This window comes from Salmo salar, chromosome ssa10, assembly GCF_905237065.1.
Source record: "Salmo salar chromosome ssa10, Ssal_v3.1, whole genome shotgun sequence".
In the NCBI taxonomy this organism is placed as follows: domain Eukaryota; kingdom Metazoa; phylum Chordata; class Actinopteri; order Salmoniformes; family Salmonidae; genus Salmo; species Salmo salar.
Window position 1 is genome coordinate 117,002,076 of NC_059451.1, and position 19,827 is coordinate 117,021,902.

Genomic DNA, 19,827 nt, shown 5'->3' on the forward strand with positions numbered 1-19,827 from the left:
AAAGTTAGTTACTTTAAGGAGCAGTTCTCTCTGTGGGTCTAACCCAAAGATGTTCTGGAAAACGGTTACAGACCTAGAGAAATAAACCCTCCTCACAGCTGCCCATGTCCCTTAATGTTGATGTGGTTGTTACTGACAAGGAGCACATGGCTGAGCTCTTTAATCTCCATTTCATTAAATCCTATTTGACTCAGCAATGCCTCATTGCCTGTCTTTCATTTCCTCATCTCCCACCCCTTATAATGAGACTAGCCCCGATGCTCTTCCCTCTTTCCCCCCTGCCCCGCTACAAAGTTTCTCCCTGCAGGCAGTCACTGAGTCCGAGGTACTAAAGGAGCTCCTTAAACTTGACCACCCCAAAAAAACATCTGGGTCAGATGGTTTGGATCCTTTCTTCTTTAAGGTTGCAGCCCCTATCATCGCCAAGCCCATCGCTGACCTTTTTAACCTGTCTCTCCTCTCTGGGGAGGTTCCCAGTGCTTGGAAGGCAGCCACGGTTCGTCCTTTATTTAAAGGGGGAGATCAAACTGATCCTAATAGTTATAGGCCTATTTCTATTTTGCCCTGTTTATCAAAAGTATTGGAAAAACTTGTCAATAATCAACTGACTGGCTTTCTTGATGTCTATAGTATTCTCTCTGGTATGCAATCTGGTTTCCGCTCAGGTTATGGATATGTCACTGCAACCTTAAAGGTCCTAAATTATGTCACGATTGCCTTTGATTCTATGCGATATTTTGCTGCTATTTTTATTGACTTGGCCAAAGCTTTTGATACGGTAGACCATTACATTCTTGTGGGCCAGCTAAGGAGTATTGGTGTCTCTGAGGGGTCTTTGGCCTGGTTTGCTAACTACCTCTCTCAAAGAATGTGGTGTATAAAGTCAGAACATCTGCTGTCTCTCCACTGCCTGTCACCAAGGGAGTACCCCAAGGCTCAATCCTAAGCCCCACTCTCTTCTCAATTTACATCAACAACATAGCTCAGGCAGTAGAAAGCTCTCTCATCCATTTATAGGTAGATGATAGTCTTATTCTTAGCTGGCCCCAACCCCGGATTTTGAGTTAAATGCTCTACAGCAAAGCTTTCTTAGTGTCCAACAAGCTTTCTCTACCCTTAACCTTGTTGTGAACACCTCCAAAAGAATGTTTGGTAAGAACAAACAAGCCCCTCTTCCCACAGGTGTTATTACTACCTCTGATGGTTTAGAGCTTGAGGTAGTCACCTCATACAAGTACTTGGGAGTATGGCTAGATGGTACATTGTCCTTCTCTCAGCACATATCAAAGCTGCAGGCTAATTTTAAATCTAGACTTGGTTTCGCTCTAGTGTAATCGCTCCTTTTTCACACCAGCTGCTAAACTAACCCTGTTTCAGATGACCATCCTACCCATGCTAGATCACGGAGACGTAATTTATAGATCGGCAGCTAAGGGTGCTCTCGAGCTGCTAGATGTTCTTTACCATTCGGCAATCAGATTTGCCACCAATGCTCCTTATAGGATATATCACTGCACTCTATACTCCTCTGTAAACTGGTCATCTCTGTATACCCGTCGCAAGACGCACTGGTTGATGCTTATTTATAAAACCCTATTAGGCCTCACTCCCCCCTATTTAATACCTACTGCAGCCCTCATCCTCCACATACAACACCCGTTCTGCCAGTCACATTCTGTTAAAGATCCCCAAAGCACACACATCCCTGGGTCACTCCACTTTTCAGTTCGCTGGAGCTAGTGACTGGAACGAGCTGCAACAAACACTCAAACTGGACTGTTTTATCTCCATCTCTTCATTCAAAGACTCAATCATGGACACTCTTACAGACAGTTGTGGCTGCTTCGCATGATGTATTGTTGTCTCTAACTTCTTGCCTTTGTGCTGTTGTCTGTGCCCAATAATGTTTGTACCATGTTTTGTGTTGCTACCATGTTGTTGTCATGCTGTGTTGGTACCATGCTGTGTTGTCCTCTTAGGTCTCTCTTTATGTAGTGTTGTGGTGTCTCTCTTGTCATGATGTATGTTTTGTCTTATATTTTAATTTTTAATCTCTAGCCCTTGTCCCCGCAGGAGGCCTTTTGGTAGGCCGTCATTGTAAATAAGAATTTGTTCTCAACTGTCTAGTTAAATAAAGGTTACATTTAAAAAATATATTTTTAAAAAGACAGGGTGATGGATGGACGGCCTCACTGAGCTGATCTACACATGAAGAAGATGATGATGTACACATGAAGGAGATGATGATGATGTACACATGAAGGAGATGATGATGATGTACACATGAAGGAGATGATGATGATGTACACATGAAGGAGATGATGATGATGTACACATGAAGGAGATGATGATGATGTACACATGAAGGAGATGATGATGATGATGTAGGGCCAGCAGACTCCAAGGAGATCGTTTGACTGTGATAACAAGAAAACCTGGGCAGTGGGCAAGTATTCGTAAAACCTCTGAGTAGAGGTGCTGATCTAGGATCAGTTTAACCTTTTTGATCAGAGTAGAGGTGCTGTTCTAGGATCAGTTTAACCTTTTTGATCAGAGTAGAGGTTCTGATCTAGGATCATCAAAAAGAAAGGAGGACCAAGGCACTCTTCATATAATTGATTAAAATGCCTTTATTTGTATGGCATGTTCAATAGAAACAAAGTTTTAAAAAATCCGACGCGTTTCAGCTGCATGGCCTTCGTCAGGGAGTACAAAGAAATAATACAATGTTCTCTTTTGAACAGCTTTTCCAATTAGCCCTAATTTGAAGAGGGAGTGGTTACAAAATTGATTGGACACACCTAGTAAGCAATACTATACACATTAAAAAGTGGAATACTGTAGCTATGTTATCATAAAAATACAACTCCAAGCTAGAAGTATCAGAACACTTAGAAAGGTAGTTCTAACCTTAAATATGACTGGGAGAAGTGTCAAGAATAAGAAAGCAATATATTCCATTGTACACTAGAACACAGCAAAACATGAACAACAACAGTCTAAACATAGCTGAGGGCAATTGAGCAAAATGTCCACTAGATGACGGCAAATCGTCCTATCACAACCCTACAGGAAGGGTGAGAAATCCATATCTTCATTTAAACCAGGGTATTTAGTGACCTGTAGTTTGTAAATCCAAAAACTTTACCTTTGGTTTAGCTGTTTAACAGTCCCCTTTTCTAATAGAGGCCGGAACATGATCAATACCCATAGCTTGTAGGGAGGCAGGGATGCCATGGTGTACGGACTTGTAGTGCCTTGCCATGGGGTAGCATCAGTTTAACCTTTTTATCAGAGTAGAGGTGCTGATCTAGGATCAGTTTAACCTTTTTGATCAGAGTAGAGGTGCTGATCTAGGATCAGTTTAACCTTTTTGATCAGAGTAGAGGTGCTGATCTAGGATCAGTTTAACCTTTTTGATCAGAGTAGAGGTGCTGATCTAGGATCAGTTTAACCTTTTTGATCAGAGTAGAGGTGCTGATCTAGGATCAGTTTAACCTTTTTTATCAGAGTAGAGGTGCTGTTCTAGGATCAGTTTAACCTTTTTGATCATGCTGATCTTAGATCAGCACTCCTTCTCTGAGTTTCTTTATGAATGAAGGCCCAGACCTATGGGCCCCACAGGTCAGGAAATCGTTAGCTTCCCCACGTCATGCAGTTTATCAAAACACTTCTTGTGACGTATTCCCATGTTGTAGTACGACTACAATATGACAAGCAATGTGAAAATGTTTACCAGAGGGCAAACATGTCCTTTCCTAATCTCCATTGTCTAATCTAGATGGGCCTAGCATTGATTGCTTGTCTGAGCCAATTATTCAGGCAGAAATGAATGCAAGAGCTATTCTCCAGGATTACATCATCAAAATTCTTCACATTTCAGCATCCGCTGTTATACTTTGTCTAATACTAATGAGCCTCTGGTTACCACACTGTCTCTGAGAGTTCGTAGAATACATCATATGATTATTATTGTAGACAATGCAATGCTGAATAATATCGGATGAAACACTGCCTGAAATGGAACCCTATTCACTATAGTCATAGGGTCTGGTCAAAAGTACTGCACTATGTAGGGAATAGGGTGTCATTTCGGACACAACCACTCTCTGTCACATGCTGGCATTCTGTAATATTCCTAAGAAAACTGAAAACAGACTAGACATGTTATTTCAAATCTACATGTGTCTTTGTTCTTGGAGAAGATTAGTTATTTTCTCCTCAACCCTAATCTATTCTAATGTCCTTGAATTAAAATCAGACATATGCCCCTTTCCCCCACAGTATTAACATGTACTGCGTGTTCTCTCTGTGTTCTCTCATAAATTTGACGTGTGTCCTTTTGTTTCATAAACGGCCTTGGGGTATGAATGATTTCATTTTGTAAGAGCACTTCTTTCTCTAAGGTCTTTCAGGCCTGACAGTGTCTTCCAGTCAGGAGATGTTTTGGTGCTGTTCAGAGGGACATCAATTATCTTTGCAGTATTCACTGTTACTGTAACAGTTTTCCATATTAGCTGGGAACCAATGGAATATTACAATGCACAAAAGAATGTCACATTGTTACCATCCACTGACCTACATGTACCCCACCACCACAACCACCCTCATTCAACGCTTCTTGCTCATTGTCCAGGGCCAGATAATTACCATTAATTGGATCCTGAGACTGGTTTCAAAGGAAATAAGTATTCTACAACATACTTTTCATAACTCTACAGTTAGCTATTTTCCCATGCTCTTTTAGAGATTGCACCTCACAACAGATCTAGGATCAGCATTATTTGTGTTCTATATGACATGTGTACCAATACATAGGTCTACTATCAGCAGTGGCGATTTTAGCATGTAAATCTTGGTGGGGCAAACAAAATAAACTATGTGGGTATTAGGGTCGGAAATTTTCCATGGGAAGTTAGCCCGGGAATTTGGGGAATTTGGCTTAAATTCATCAAAAACATTTGCTTATAACAGTTACCCTTTTTTTTGTGGGATACACATAAGGCACTTCTAGGTCTTGTGGCATATTTTGGTCAAACTATCCCCAATTCAATGGAATTGCAACCCTCTGCATGGACAGTGCACTCTTCCATCACATGTACAGCTGATTCTCAAGATCTTGCACACTAATGAGATGCTATTGAGCCCACACTACTACACTGTCTGAGCCAAGAATTGCATACTTTCTGGTAAGTTTTCATTACAATATTGGGTGGGGTGAATGTATTTTATATGACATATGTTATTTTTTGTTAACTAGTAAATAGTAGTTTACAGCAAAGTGTGTTTAAGTCATTTCTAACTGTTAACAATTTCTGCTAGTTAGTTTTTGCTACCATGTGGGTTTTAGCTTGCTTGAGCCCGCTAACTGAATGGTGTTAATTCACCTGTTTCCATACAGGTTTCATTTTAAAACATTTATCTTACAAAGGAGTTATTTAATCTAACTGCTTAACTATTTATCTGTACATGGAATTGTATTTTTTAATTTTTTTTATACCCATTTTACCAATTTTTTACAGGAAAATGCCACGGGCACTATCTGATGTGTGGAGACATTTCACTGAAGCTAATGTAGAAGGAAAAGCTGTGTACATTTGCAAATACTGTGCCAAATCATATGTGAAGAATGCAACAAAGATGCAGTATCATCTGGCCAAGTGCATAAAGTTCCCTCAGCGCTCACAACAAGCAACAAAAGTTCCTCTACTTCTATTCGAGGTGAAAATGATGAATCAGGCACCTTATCGATAGCAACAGCTCATGGTCCTCCTGGAATCAGAAGGTTTTTTGACTCAATGGAGGACCGTAGTCAGAGATATGCTGATGAATGTCTTGCTCGAGCTGTGTATTCTGGTTCACCTCTGATGCTCACAGGCAGTGTGTATTGGAAGAGATTTATGAATGTTCTTCGCCCAGCATACACCCCTCCAACCAGACATGCTTTATCTACACATTTGCTGGATGCAGAGTTCAACAGAGTGCAAGTGAAGGTCAAGCAAATCATTGAGAAAGCAGACTGTATTGCAATCATCTCTGATGGGTGGTCGAATGTTCATGGGTAAGGAATAATTAACTACATCATCTCCACCCCTCAACCAGTATTCTACAAGAGCACAGACACAAGGGACAACAGACACACCAGTCTCTGCATTACAGATGAGCTGAAGGCAGTCATCAATTACCTTGGACCACAGAAGGTATTTGCACTGGTGACAGACAATGCTGTGAACATGAAGGCTGCTTGGTCTACCCTAACATCACACCCATTGGCTCTGCTGCTCATGCATTGAATATGCTCCTTAAGGACATCATGGCACTGAAAACAATGGATACACTCTACAAGAGAGGAAATGGTTAGGTATGTTAAGGGTCATCAAGTTATAGCAGCAATCTACCTCACCAAGCAAAGTGAGAAGAAAAAGAGCAAAACATTGAAGCTGCCCAGCAACACTCGTTGGGGTGGTGTTGTCATCATGTTTGATGAAGTAAGCAAGGGCTTTGGGATGGAGATGCAATATGGCAGTCGTGCCAACATATCTCATCAACCACCTGATGGAAGGAACTTTGTGGATCTGAGGCTCTTTCCCTTGTTGCCTCCATCATCCTCCAAATCCCACCAACATCAGCCACTTCAGAGCGCAACTGGTCCTTGTTTGGGAACACACACACCAAAGCACGCAACAGGCTGACCAATACAAGAGTTGAAAAATTGGTGGCCATTCTGGCAAATTCTTGTCTTTTTGAACCAGACAACAAGCCATTCTCAACAAGGTTGGAAAGTGACAGTGAAGATGAGGCCTCAGAGTCTGATATTCAAGAGGTGGACATTGAGGAGGTCCAGGGAGAAGACATGGAAGCCTGAGAGGAAGACAACCAAAGCTTTAGTTTCTAGACTATCATTTTACAGCTGTATGTTGAAAACGTTTTTGGGAGATGCGATGGATCAGTGGGGATCATTCAATATTCCCTTTCTTTTGTTGTTCAGTGAAATCATCCCATGTGAAGAGTCAACTAATTTAATTAAAGTTCAATTCGTAACAATTTTTTTATATCTATTGGAAGGATTTAATCATTTGCAATTATGTATACTTATGATAAGGTAAAAGGTTTATGTTTCTGTCTCCATATGATATGGTAAATATATCCAATGCAAAAAACATCTTCATTTAAATGGTATTAATATTAATTTGCATATATTTCCGTTAATTCCCACGGAAAGTTTCCACCTCTAAATATTTCCCAAAATGTGCAACCCTAGTGGGGATGCATGCCAGCAAAGTCACCACACAACACTAAAAAATACATTAATTGCACTATAACGGTGACAAACGGTGCCCACAAACTGTTAGGCCCTACATAAAGCTGTTCCAACAGCAGTCCCAACACCTTACCACTGCTACACCTGGCTATCAGCGGAGCCTTGTCTGGCAGCGAAACAGTTCATTCAGCCTAATTTACTGCCTTTAAAAAAACATAGCTGATATGGCTGACTTGCTTAAACAAATGTCGTTTCTACTGTTATTTGAGATGTATGAACTATGGCATAAAGGGGACGACAAGCGGATAAGAGGCAATCCGTAATTTCGATTAAGACATTAATGAGCGAGCTAGGACAGATGTAGTCATATAACTATTTGATTAGCACTTTTGAAATGTACAGTGACAGAATTCAAGCTGCAACAAACAATCAAACTGGACAGTTTTGTCTCAATCCCCTTAATTCACAATTTAGGACAGCACAGCCACTCCACAGAATAGCAGGCTAGTGATTGCTTTGCAATGCTAGCAGTTACATTTTAGTCATTTAGCAGACACTCTTATCCAGAGCAACTTACAGTAGTGAATGCATACATTTCATTTCATGCAATTCCCACCCCCACGGGGGGTGGGAATTGAACCCACAACCCTGGCGTTGCACACACCATGCTCTACCAACTGAGCCACAGGGAAGGCCAGTTAGCCACTGTCACTGATTCCTTCCAAACCACTCATTGTTGAATTTGCGATTTCCAACTTGTTTATGTCTAATGTCCGATGAGCATCGATACATTTTATCTATAATTTCTCTTCATTATTTATCTTCATATGACAAGGATTAAAAAGGATTTGCCAGTAGATTTTTGACTTGATTCATAATGACTGCTAGCTAAGATTTTGAAAGTATGTTGACATGATCAGTCCAATCAAAGCTACTGTACATATAACATGATTTGATGTCATTTTATCTGTGGCCAATGACCTTGAGCCTTATTCAAAGGCACTTCTAATGTAACTCTATGGCAGCACCCAAAGGGCTAGAATTTCATAACTCTAGTCTTAGACTTGGCGGTGACGTAGTGTCCCCATGAGTGACAGAACACTGAGCCAATCACAGCGCACCATATTTTCTGCTGGCTTGCCCCACCACCACAGAAAGCACTGAGCTGGGCTGAAACACCTGCATTTTGGAGCTGCCTTACTCAAGAAAACAAAAAAGAGAATGTTTGTATGCAGCTTTATTAACTAAATTATATGTATATATTTTACATTGTTTGCAAACTGATATGTGACACGTATTAATGCCAAAATAACATGCAAAACAGGCAAGCCATGCCCCACCTGCCTTGAATAACAGGTCACCACTGCTTGGCATAGATTCTACAAGTGGACCTAAACCATACCAGAAAAATGCACCCTACACCATAACACTGTATCCCTCATTTACTCAAGTGTTTCCTTTATTTGGGCAGTTACCATGATGCCTACAGTCAGAAAACCGCAGTTTGGGCAGCATGCAAGCCAAATATACAGTTTGTTGCATTGTGGCCACAGATATATACCCCATAGAAAGGATTTGTAACCTCTTACCCTGGCAAATTGACTGCTAAACTAATGGGTACTCAAGCAATGGATGCCAGTCCTGATTTGAATGGGAACTGCCATCTATGGATAATATTTCTATGGTTGGTTGGTGTTGTCAGTTTGTCTTTTGCAGACTTCAAAATACAATCGCGGGAAAAACGTACAGTTTGGAAAGCAAATGTCTTCTGCTGAAAAGAGAGAACCAATAGAATAAAAACAATTCTCAACAATTCCCCCAAAATTTTTGCAAACAGCAGCACTGATTTCTTATGAATCCGGCCATGCTTCTCACTGAAATGAATTTACTGAGATGCAGCGCAGAGACCGCCGCTTTTCACTAAATTAACTCCTCCCACTCTAAATCCTCAAGCTCATTGGCCGATTTGTGAAATTCCGCCATATTCAAACTTCCGCCGTCACTTTTGCTTGGATTGATCGATTTACTGCGGATTTGTTTCTTTCTTTCTTTCATCATCGTTGCTGTTGTTCCATTATAATTTCATTGTTTTGAATTAGCAATATTAGCTAGCTTCCTACACCCAACCTCTAAAATGGAGGAGTCAGAGGTGGTCGAATTATCTGTGCAAGACAAGCCGAAGAGTCGAAGGATTTCCTCGAAGAGACCGTCCACCATCAGCCTAGCCGTCGTCAGCTCAGAAACCTCCCCCGCCACTGTCAACAACTCCAAAAAGTAAGGAGCGATGGGTAATATTGATACATAAATGTGTATTTTGACTAAATAATATTCAAAATTAGCCCGATATGCTAGCCAGATTTTGAACCCGAAGTTTGTCACATCACATGGCAAATCATGAATGGTTCAATAAATATGGATTCAGGTTGGCCTTCGTGTACTAACGCTACTGTGGCTAGTTAGCCTAACGTATCTGCTGGGGTCCCCTGGTTTTAATGGAGATGACTGGGTCATGGGCTCTGTTTACGTGTTCTAGTTAGTTAGCCACAAACACGGCATCGTTAGCTAGAAGTTTGAATTTGCGCTCAAAAGTAACGTTAGAGTAGTTAGTTAAGTTAACGTATATTGGCTATACTAACTAGTAACGTTATGTAGCTAACTAGTTCGTTTTGATTTATTTAGACAAACAAATGTGAAGTTTTAGTAGTCTCAAATGTGCCTATAATAGTTAGCTAACTAAGACCGTCCATAGCAGTACATCAGTGGACCACCCCACAGCCTTTTAGAGACATCTGATGCTGAACTTACTATCTCCCGAGGAAAGAGTCCATCAAAAGATAACATTGTTCTTCTATATCGGTGCTGTAGGTTTATCTAGAACACCTTAGAGGAAAGTTGTATGCTTTGCCTCAAACATACTGACCAGACCCCCATCGCATGTTGATTTTTGTCCACACACACCAGACGCGATCAGGATACACAGGTTGAAATATCAAAACAAACTCTCAACCAACTATATTCATTTGGGGACAGGTCGAAAAGCATTAAACATTTATGCCAATTTAGCTAGCTTGCTGTTTCTAATTAATTTGTCCTGGGATATAAACATTGGGTTGTTATTTTACCTGAAACGCACAATGTCATTTACTCCACGAAAATTAATCTACAGATAAAAGGGTAAACCGAGTTCGTTTTTAGTAATCTTTCCTCCTCCAGGCTTCTTTATCTTTAGACTTTATATGGTGGTTGGCAAGCTACATTGCAATAAATGTTTAATGCTTTTCGACATGTCCCCAAATTAATATAGTTTGTTAAGAGTTCGTTTTGGTATTTCAATATGCTTGTCCTGATCGCGTCTGGTGTGGGTGGACAAAATCAACAAGTAAGTCTACACTTAACACCAAACGTGTGATTTGTGTGTCTGATTTGTCAAAGAGTCAGATTCCATACGCCCTAGGTTGGGGCATTTGGGTTGGGACACAGTATGAATATCTCAAATAGTGTTTATTTCTGCCTGTTTTCTCTCTCTCACTGTAGACCTCCACTGTGCAGAGGGAATTCCTTCACCTTTCTGACTCCAGGACCACCATGGGACTTCAGTCTGGTGAGTAGTACTAAACTAATGTAATGCCAACATCAAACCAGCATCTATCTCTGTCTTTCTCAATTACTATGAAGTCAGTCAATAAACTTTAACACAGTACAAAATAAATATTTCATTTATTTCAATGTGAAATGTACAGTGCCTTGTAAAAGTATTCTGCCTCTTTGTTTAGACAAGCCTACATTAGTTCAGGAGTAAAACGTGGCTTAACAAATCACATAAATTACATGGATTCACCCTGTGTGAAATAATAGGGATTGAGATAATTTTTGAATGACTAACCCTTCCTCTGTCCCCCATACATACAACAGCTGTAAGGTTCCTCAGTCAAGTATTTCAAGCACAGATTCAACTTCAAAGACCAGGGAGCTTTTTGAAAGCCTCATAAAGAAGGGCAGTGATTGCTAGGTAACAAGAACACATCAGACATCGAATATCTCTTTAAGCGTAGTCAAGTTAATAATTATGCTGTGGATTATGTATTAAACCACCCAGACACATCAAAGATACAGTTGTCCTGAACTGAGCTTCAGGACAAGAATGAAAGTGCTGAGAGATTTAGTTACCATGAGGCCATGGGTGATTTTAAAATGGCTACTGAGTTCAATGGTTGTGATGGGAGAAAACTGTAGTCACTCAATAATTACCTAAATGACAGAGTGAAAAGAAGAATACAAATGTACAGAATAAAAAATATTGCAAAATATGCTGGGAGGAAAAAAGCAGCAAAGGAATATACTTTTTCGGTATAAAGAGAAACTGTGTGGGGCTAAGCAAAGACAAAATCCTAGAAGAATCCCGTTACAGTCTGCATTCCACCAGACACTGGGAGAGGAAATCACCTTTCAGCAGGACAATGACCTACAACACAAGGCCAACTCTACACTGGACTTGCTTACAAAGAAGACAATGTTTTTGAGTGGCCAAGTTACAGCTTTGACTTAAATCTGCTTGAAAATCATTAGCAAGTTTAGAAAATTGCTGAATAACCATGATCCCCAACAGACCTTGAAGAATTTTGAAAATAATAATGGGTAAATATTGCACAATCCTGGTGTGCAAAGCTCTTAGAGACTTACCCAGAAGACTCGCAACTTTAATCAATGCTAAAGGTGTTTCTAACATGTATTGACTCAGGGAGCTGAATACTTATGCAACTACTATATTTGTATTAATCTTTTATTATTTAAAAATTTTGACATTAGAGTATTTTGTGTAGATCGTTGACAAAAAAATTAAGTTTCAATCCATTGTAATCACACTTTGTAACACAATAAAATGTGAATATTTTCAAAGGGTCTGAGTACTTTTGCAAGGTACTGTATATACACATTTTAAGTCTTGTGAAGGTTGGCAACACACTCATTCTGTACATTTGTTTATCTTTCCCACAGAAGAGGAAACATAAAGAGCCCAAAGATGATGACACTGTCAGTCTGTCCAGCTTTGACCTCAAAGTAAGCCAAGGCTCCATCAAATGTTACAGGATTTCTGAGGATTAATACACTTGCATCACATGTTACCCCCCCACCCCCCTCCATGTGAAAAATGTATTTTACAGCATACCAGTAGGCTATATCCTGCCTTCCCCCCCCTAACGGCCTTGTGAGTGTCGCTGACTGTAGTCTGAGCCTTCTCTGGTACCTTTTTTACAGAAGAGAAAACGCAAAGAGAAAAAGGAGGATGATGACACCGTCAGTCTGTCCAGTTTTGACCTCAAAGTAAGTCAACAGAGAGGAATGACCTCACTTCTAGTCCTTAGGAAACTTTGCTGTGTTTTTGTTTTTATGTATTATTTCTTACATTGGCACAAGCATTTTGCTACACTCGCAATAACATCTGCTAACCATGTGTATGTGACCAGTAAAATTTGATATATGTGAGAAGTGGAGTAAAGCAAGCGATAGGGTCGTTAGTAATGTCCCCTGGGTATGTATTCAGATTGCTGTCCGTAACACTGATTTCTCTCCTCTGTATTCCAGGAGCCCAGTAACAAGCGCGTGCGGCCACTGAGCCGGGTGTCATCTCTGGCTAACCTGATCTCCCCTTCCAAGAATGGAGCTGTTCGACGATTTGGTCAAACCATCCAGGTACGGTATATACCCCCTGTATTACGCTGTAATAACTCCACACAGAAGCCTTTGACCTGATAGTAGATCATTTTTTTTGTGTGGATTTTGTTTAATGAACAGCAGGAAGTTATAGAGAAGGAGATTGACAGTAGAGTGGCACGGACAGAGAAACCAAGACCAGACTCTGGCATGTCTAAATTTTTACTCATGTCCTCAGAACATGTCACTGCGGGGTGACAGCAAGTCGCCGGGTGCGTCCCTGAAGTCGTGCAGTAAGGCAGCAGGCCCAACACCTCCCAAACGTAGAAACAGCACTCTGTGGTCTGAAACACTGGACGTTCACCAGAAGAGCACCTTCTCCACCAAAGAGATTAAGAGACAGGAGGTAACATACAACTGTAGCACACGTTATCATTATAGTTCAATGACTTTTATAGATAATGCGTTGTGCCAAATATAATATAATCACAATATATCATGCCTTATTGCTTTATTATAAACTGTGTGCTTTGAGCCCTGAATTCTGATTTGGCTGAAAGCCATGGTATATCAGACCTTATACCACGGATATGACAAAACATTTATTTGTACTGAACTAATTACGTTGATAACCAGTTTATAATAGCAATAAGGCACCTCGGAGGTTTGTGGTATATTGCCAATATACCACGGCTAAGGGCTGTATCCAGGCACTCAGCATTGCGCATAAAGAACAGCCCTTAACCGTGGTATATTGGCCATATACCACACCTCCTCTGGCATTATTGCTTAATTATAGTATAGGTAGTAGGGCTGGGTGATATAGTGAATTGAATTTATTCTAATTGATCATTTAGCGCGATATTCCAAATGCCTGTATCGCAAGAATCGCGTTTTTTTTTTTTTTAATGCTTTTGAGTGTTTGTCTGCTTGTTCTCATGTTGTCTTGTCGTTCTCGCTCCTGTGCTGTGTGCACCTTCCCTTTTACAAACACACCAAGCCCCTGCCACTCACACCAAGCCCCTGCCACTCACACCAAGCCCCTGCCACTCACACCAATAAAGTTGAGAGATCACTTCTTCCTCTCTGACAACTGGTTTCAACTCTCCGTTTGGGGTTTGGTCCAACAGAATTGGTCATATGGACATCGAAACACATTGAGACATTTCATTTACTGTAATAGAAAAGTTAACCTTTTAATGATACCATTTTTTATGTCTCAACTACTCACATTGTACGCAGAGCAGACACTACTAAAACGTGAGTATCAATGAACATTGATTCTGGAAAATAAGACCACGTACTGCTAACAGCAACAACAACAAAAAGCGGTATGATTTTTAGGCCATGTCGCCCAGCCCTAGTATGTAGTAAGGGGATTGATGTCATAGTTAGCTGTTTGTGTCTGAGTTCGATATGTATTCTTTGTCTGGTATGTAATAAATGATGAATTCGGAAGTGGCAAGCCTTATTAACAACATCATTCATGTTCTCTCTAGGCCATTCATGAGCTATCCAGAGGAGAGCAGGACCTTATTGAAGACCTCCAAATGGCACGAAAGGTACAATAAATGATTCAATTAACAAGTTTGGCTCTTCCTCTCATGAAGCTGATTGACCTTAGCTTTCATTTCTTGTTCAACAGGCATATCATGATCCCATGCTGAAGCTTTCCATCATGACAGAGGAAGAGCTAACTCATATATTTGGAGATCTGGATTCTTACATTCCACTTCATGAAGGTACTAGGTCTTCGTCATATTCTTACATTCCACTTCATGAAGGTACTAGGTCTTCATCATATTCTTACATTCCACTTCATGAAGGTACTAGGTCTTCATCATATTCTTACATTCCACTTCATGAAGGTACTAGGTCTTCATCATATTCTTACATTCCACTTCATGAAGGTACTAGGTCTTCATCATATTCTTACATTCCACTTCATGAAGGTACTAGGTCTTCATCATATTCTTACATTCCACTTCATGAAGGTACTAGGTCTTCATCATATTCTTACATTCCACTTCATGAAGGTACTAGGTCTTCATCATATTCTTACATTCCACTTCATGAAGGTACTAGGTCTTCATCATATTCTTACATTCCACTTCATGAAGGTACTAGGTCTTCATCATATTCTTACATTCCACTTCATGAAGGTACTAGGTCTTCATCATATTCACTACTAGCCTCAACCGGGTTGGGGGTCAATTCCAGATAATTTTAATGACCTTTTAAGTTTCAAGAATTGGATTTTCCATTTACTTCCTAAATTGAAATGGAATTGACCCCAGCCCTAAGCCTTAGTGTCAAAAGTGCTGCCAACTCTTTATTTGAGAGTTGGTGGCTGCTGGTTTAGTAACCCACCATACGCCCTCTGGTGGCTACTCAACCAGTGACTACGACAAGACTATTTGAAAATAAATATCCTCTTCAAATAGAGGGCTGATGGTTTCGTTCGTGTGTTTCTCCTTGCTACAGACTTGTTGGATAAGCTTGCAAAGGGCACCGGGCCTAATGGAACTGTTGGTCACATTGGACAGATCGTCGTGGACTGGGTAGGTGCTTCCTCTCTTGTGTATTAGGTTTATGGATATTATCTGTGTATTTGAATATTTCTTTATGGCTATTTTTCTTTTTATCGCGAGAGCTCGAGTGAGTAAGATTTCCAATGTATTAATTACACATTGCAAATAAACTTGAAATGTAAAATCTTTCTCACATCGCCAATATTTAGAATGAATGTGTTTTTGTTTATTTATGAAATGTAGACCAAGCTTCATGCTCTCGCCCCCATGTTGCCTTCATCCGCAGATGCCATCTTTGACCTTCTTCTCCCTGTCTTTAGAGAGAGAGGAGTCAGCTGCCATCTTGGATCATCTTCTTCTCTTTGGCTTAAAAAGCAAAAAGCAGACACGTTACCATGATCTGAAACTGACACTCTTCTTCTCTTCCAAGTTTCCTTGTCTGAATGCGTACAGGGATGAAACTTATTTTCTTTCATTTCTTAATTTTTTGGGGGAATGAAAAAGAGAATGTGTAGACTCCTCATCATGATCCCCCTGTCTTCCTCTAGTTGCCAGGTCTGAATGCGTACAGAGACTATTGCAGTAACCAGCTGGCTGCCAAGGCCCTGTTGGACCAGAAGAAGCAGGACCGGAGGGTGCAGGACTTCCTGCAGCGCTGCCTGGAGTCTCCCTTCAGTAGGAAGCTGGACCTGTGGAGCTTCCTGGATATACCCAGGAGCCGGCTGGTCAAATACCCCCTACTGCTGAGAGAGATACTGAGGCATACACCACCAGATCACCCTGATGTACCCTGTCTGGAGAAAGCGGTTTGTAGAGAGCACCCACTCTACCCTGCGCTGCTCACTGACGTCATCACACACACCGTTATCACACGCGTCATAACGTTACATGGTCCAGCCATACATGCTAATAGAATTATACATTTATTAAAAAATAACTTTCTAAAGAATTGACTGAAGTGTAACACTGTGATTCCAGATAGCCATCATCCAGGGTGTGTTGTCTGACATCAACATGAGGAAGGGAGAGTCAGAGAGTCAGTACTACATTAATAAGCTGGAGTATCTGGATGACAGGCAGAGAGACCCGCTCATCGACAACTGCAAGACCTTGCTGTGTCATGGAGAGCTACGAAACAAGAGTGGCTCGGTGAGCATTGTTCAGACACGCTGTATAGCAATAGAACCTGTTCTGTATGGCTTTATGCCCCCTCCCCCCTCCAACTAACATGTATCCAGGCTTTCTGTTTTTCTTCCCCCGCCTCAATTAATCAAATGTATTTATAAAGCGTGTTTTACATTAGTAGTTGTCACAGTGCTTCACTGTACCAGGCGTGTTGCTCTTCACTGTACCAGGTGTGTTATGATAACTCTGTGTGTTGTGTAGAAACTGCATGTGTTCCTGTTCTCTGAGCTGCTGGTGCTGACGAGGCCGGTGACACGTAACGAGCGGAGCTGCTACCAGGTGTACCGTCAGCCCCTCCCCATCAGAGACCTGGCTCTGGAGGACCTGCAGGATGGAGATGTACGCATGGGAGGGTCATTCAGAGGGGCCTTCAGCCAGGGGGAGAAAGGTGAGTTACTGCAGGGTTTGTGTTCCTTATGGGAGGGCCTTCAGCCAGGGGGAGAAAGGTGAGTTACTGCAGGGTTTGTGTTCCTTATGGGAGGGCCTTCAGCCAGGGGGAGAAAGGTGAGTTACTGCAGGGTCTGTGTTCCTTATGGGAGGGCCTTCAGCCAGGGGGAGAAAGGTGAGTTACTGCAGGGTCTGTGTTCCTTATGGGAGGGCCTTCAGCCAGGGGGAGAAGGGTGAGGAGTTATGGTCTGGGGCTCAATTATTTCAATTAGACTTTCTTCAATTCCTTGTCCTTTTTCAAAATGCGTTGGACAAGTAGATCTCAGGACTAAATGCCCAGTTTATGTGTTGCTGACACAATATCCTGTGTGTCGTTAACACCACCTATATTTTACTGGGTTCATGATCCTATTGGGACAGATACTGAGACCTAGGAGGTGTGCAGTTTCTTCCAGTTGTGCTTTAGGAGGTATTTTATGTGGACGTGTTTTTCCATGAACGACAGTGTATATCATCTGTATTTTTTCTCCCTCTCTCTTTGTCCTCCAGCTAAGAACGTGTTCCGCGTGACCTCCCTGGACCCGACCCACGGCCAGTCTCACACCCTGCAGGTCAACGACGTCTTCCACAAGCAGCAGTGGCTCAACTGTCTCCGCAGCGCCATCAACGCCCAACCTCAACAGCAGAGGGCGCCACTCAGAGATCAGCACATTGAGGCTACAACCATGACCAGGGCCAAGCGTCGTTCTTCTGTGGTGTCCATGTCTGATATGGTGGGGGAGGGGGCAGATGAGAACGTCTGCTCCCAGGTCGGTGAGCCAATCCTAGGGTGTAAAGGCACAGAGACACTCCCCAGGTCTGGTTCTTCAAGTAAAATCAAAAGAGAGTGGAGCCGTGGTACACATCGCAGGAGGAAAGAGACCGGGCTTTAGGAGAACGGAGGAGTCAACACCTGTACACCTTCATTCATTTGTATTTTTACTGTCTCTTCTTCTATGGTGTTATGTTGGACTTCTTACTTGTGATATTAATGTGTAGGCTACTTGTTCGTGAATTTCCGTGGCACCTGTCTGTCAAGTAGTGATTTTGCATAAAAGAATATGTCTGACAATAGCAGTGACGTACCATGTAGCAGCTGTCAAAACCGTCCAATCACATCCGTCCAGTCTGTGCACTGCAAACCAATGAAATTGAAGAGTTCTGTAAATTTCCGGAGAATTATTATTATTATTTTTTTATTATTGGTTTACTTTACAAGGGAATGATATTTGCCAACCAATGTGACAAATGGTTTACAGCGGTTATGTGAATTAGGATTTTACACCTTTATTTTTTTTATTTTTTTTAATGTTAAAACGACTAACTCTTTATACAAAATAGCACTGTTTTAGCTCTTAGAATAGGAATATATGTTGCTTGGAACTGGAATTTATTAACCACTTGATTTGATAAGTCATTATTTCTACAGGGTTGGTCAGTGTGTCCTTCATTACTATTAAAAAGGCCCGTGCTGGCTTTGTCGAGCTGTTTCTTTGTGTCCCAAATGACAGCCTATTCCATGTATTTTTTGGTTCAGAGCCCTATGTGGCCTGGTCAAAAGTAGTTACACTATATCGGGTATGGGGTGCCATTTTGAGACTGGAGCCTCTTTCCATGCAGCACCATGTGTTGAGGTTGATCTTCACTAGTGTACACAGTGCAGACCACATGCAAATATTAGTCAACTGTCTGATGTGTTGTTGTGGAGACAAAGGTGACAAAGGATGAAATGAGTATGTTGTTATGAGAAGGCTCGGTGCCGATTCTCTACCCTCCTTTACAAGGAAGTGTTCACTCTCTCACACATTTTAAAAGTCTTGGATTAGTGTAAGTACGGCAGAAGGGAGTTTCTAACATATTCCTTAAACCAGCCCGTTCCTTTTGAATCCGTGAAGGAGAGTGCGCAAGTGTAGGGTGTGAGGGCACGCCTGGAGAGAAGGGTAGAGCATTGGACTGCAACTGAGTTGTATTTATGGTGGGAAAGTAAAGGTTTCAGAATGGGTTCTCTTGAAGCACGAAACTGACACAATGATCAACCACAAGTTATGCTGTGTGCAAAGAGAGGGAAAAAGTATCACTGGAATGCTTTGTATGGATAGTGAAAAGGGAAAGACCAATTAAAGATGATCCGAGGGAAAATCTGTGAGAAGCTACCTGTGTGTGTCTATTTAATTCCTATTCAATTAAAAATAAAGAGCTTTGTTTGAATCGATGCTGTGAGATTTCCGTGTGTCGGCTGTCACTGGTGGAGAGAACAAGACCTCTGATGTGAAGGAAGAGGAAGTCCTCTGGTGTGTGTGTGTGTGTCAGGCATGCTCGGAAGCTGACTGACCGCTAAACCATGCTTACTTGTGCAATCGTTTTAACCCTGGAAAGCCCCTACTTCCATGGCTACATCCACCAGACAAGATGTTCCTTCCCCATTCTCCAACAGATTGTTAACTGTGACAGTTTGTCATTTCAGATAAAAGCTAATGTTAACCACACAGTAGTTCTGCATTTTTCCTCAAAAAGTATTGTGAATATGGCACTGCTTGGTGCTCGGTTTACATGTTCCAACATATAACACAATATACAGTACCAGTCAAAAGTTTGGGCACACCTACTCATTCAAGGGTTTTTCTTTATTTTGACTATTTTCTACATTATAGAATAATAGAGAATACATCAAAACTATGAAATAACATATAGAATCATGTAGTAACCAAAAAAAGTGTTAAATCAAAATGTATTTTATATTTGATATTCTTCAAAGTAGATGCTCTTTGCCTT

General features: G+C 41.2%; 1 protein-coding gene across 1 annotated transcript; it reads left to right on the forward strand.

Moving 5' to 3' along the window:
• Window positions 1–9,237: 9,237 nt before the first annotated feature.
• On the forward strand, window positions 9,238–19,267 carry LOC106561666 (neuroepithelial cell-transforming gene 1 protein). The gene is made up of 13 exons (XM_014125834.2): window positions 9,238–9,535; window positions 10,796–10,862; window positions 12,257–12,319; window positions 12,518–12,583; window positions 12,845–12,952; window positions 13,152–13,319; window positions 14,413–14,475; window positions 14,559–14,655; window positions 15,398–15,474; window positions 15,993–16,250; window positions 16,423–16,593; window positions 16,831–17,017; window positions 17,566–19,267. Exons 1-13 carry the CDS (start codon window positions 9,396–9,398, stop codon window positions 17,946–17,948), a joined length of 1,848 nt encoding a protein of 615 aa, XP_013981309.2. The 5' UTR covers window positions 9,238–9,395; the 3' UTR covers window positions 17,949–19,267.
• The last annotated feature ends 560 nt before the right edge of the window (window positions 19,268–19,827 follow it).

What these genes read in the sequence shown, in the direction of transcription:
- LOC106561666 (XM_014125834.2), top strand. Translation starts at nt 9,396, where the DNA reads ATGGAGGAGTCAGAGGTGGTCGAATTATCTGTGCAAGACAAGCCGAAG. An exon ending in ACCTCCAAATGGCACGAAAG is followed by an intron (nt 14,476 to 14,558) that starts GTACAATAAATG and finishes CTTGTTCAACAG; the next exon opens with GCATATCATGATCCCATGCT. An exon ending in TACCCTGTCTGGAGAAAGCG is followed by an intron (nt 16,251 to 16,422) that starts GTTTGTAGAGAG and finishes CTGTGATTCCAG; the next exon opens with ATAGCCATCATCCAGGGTGT.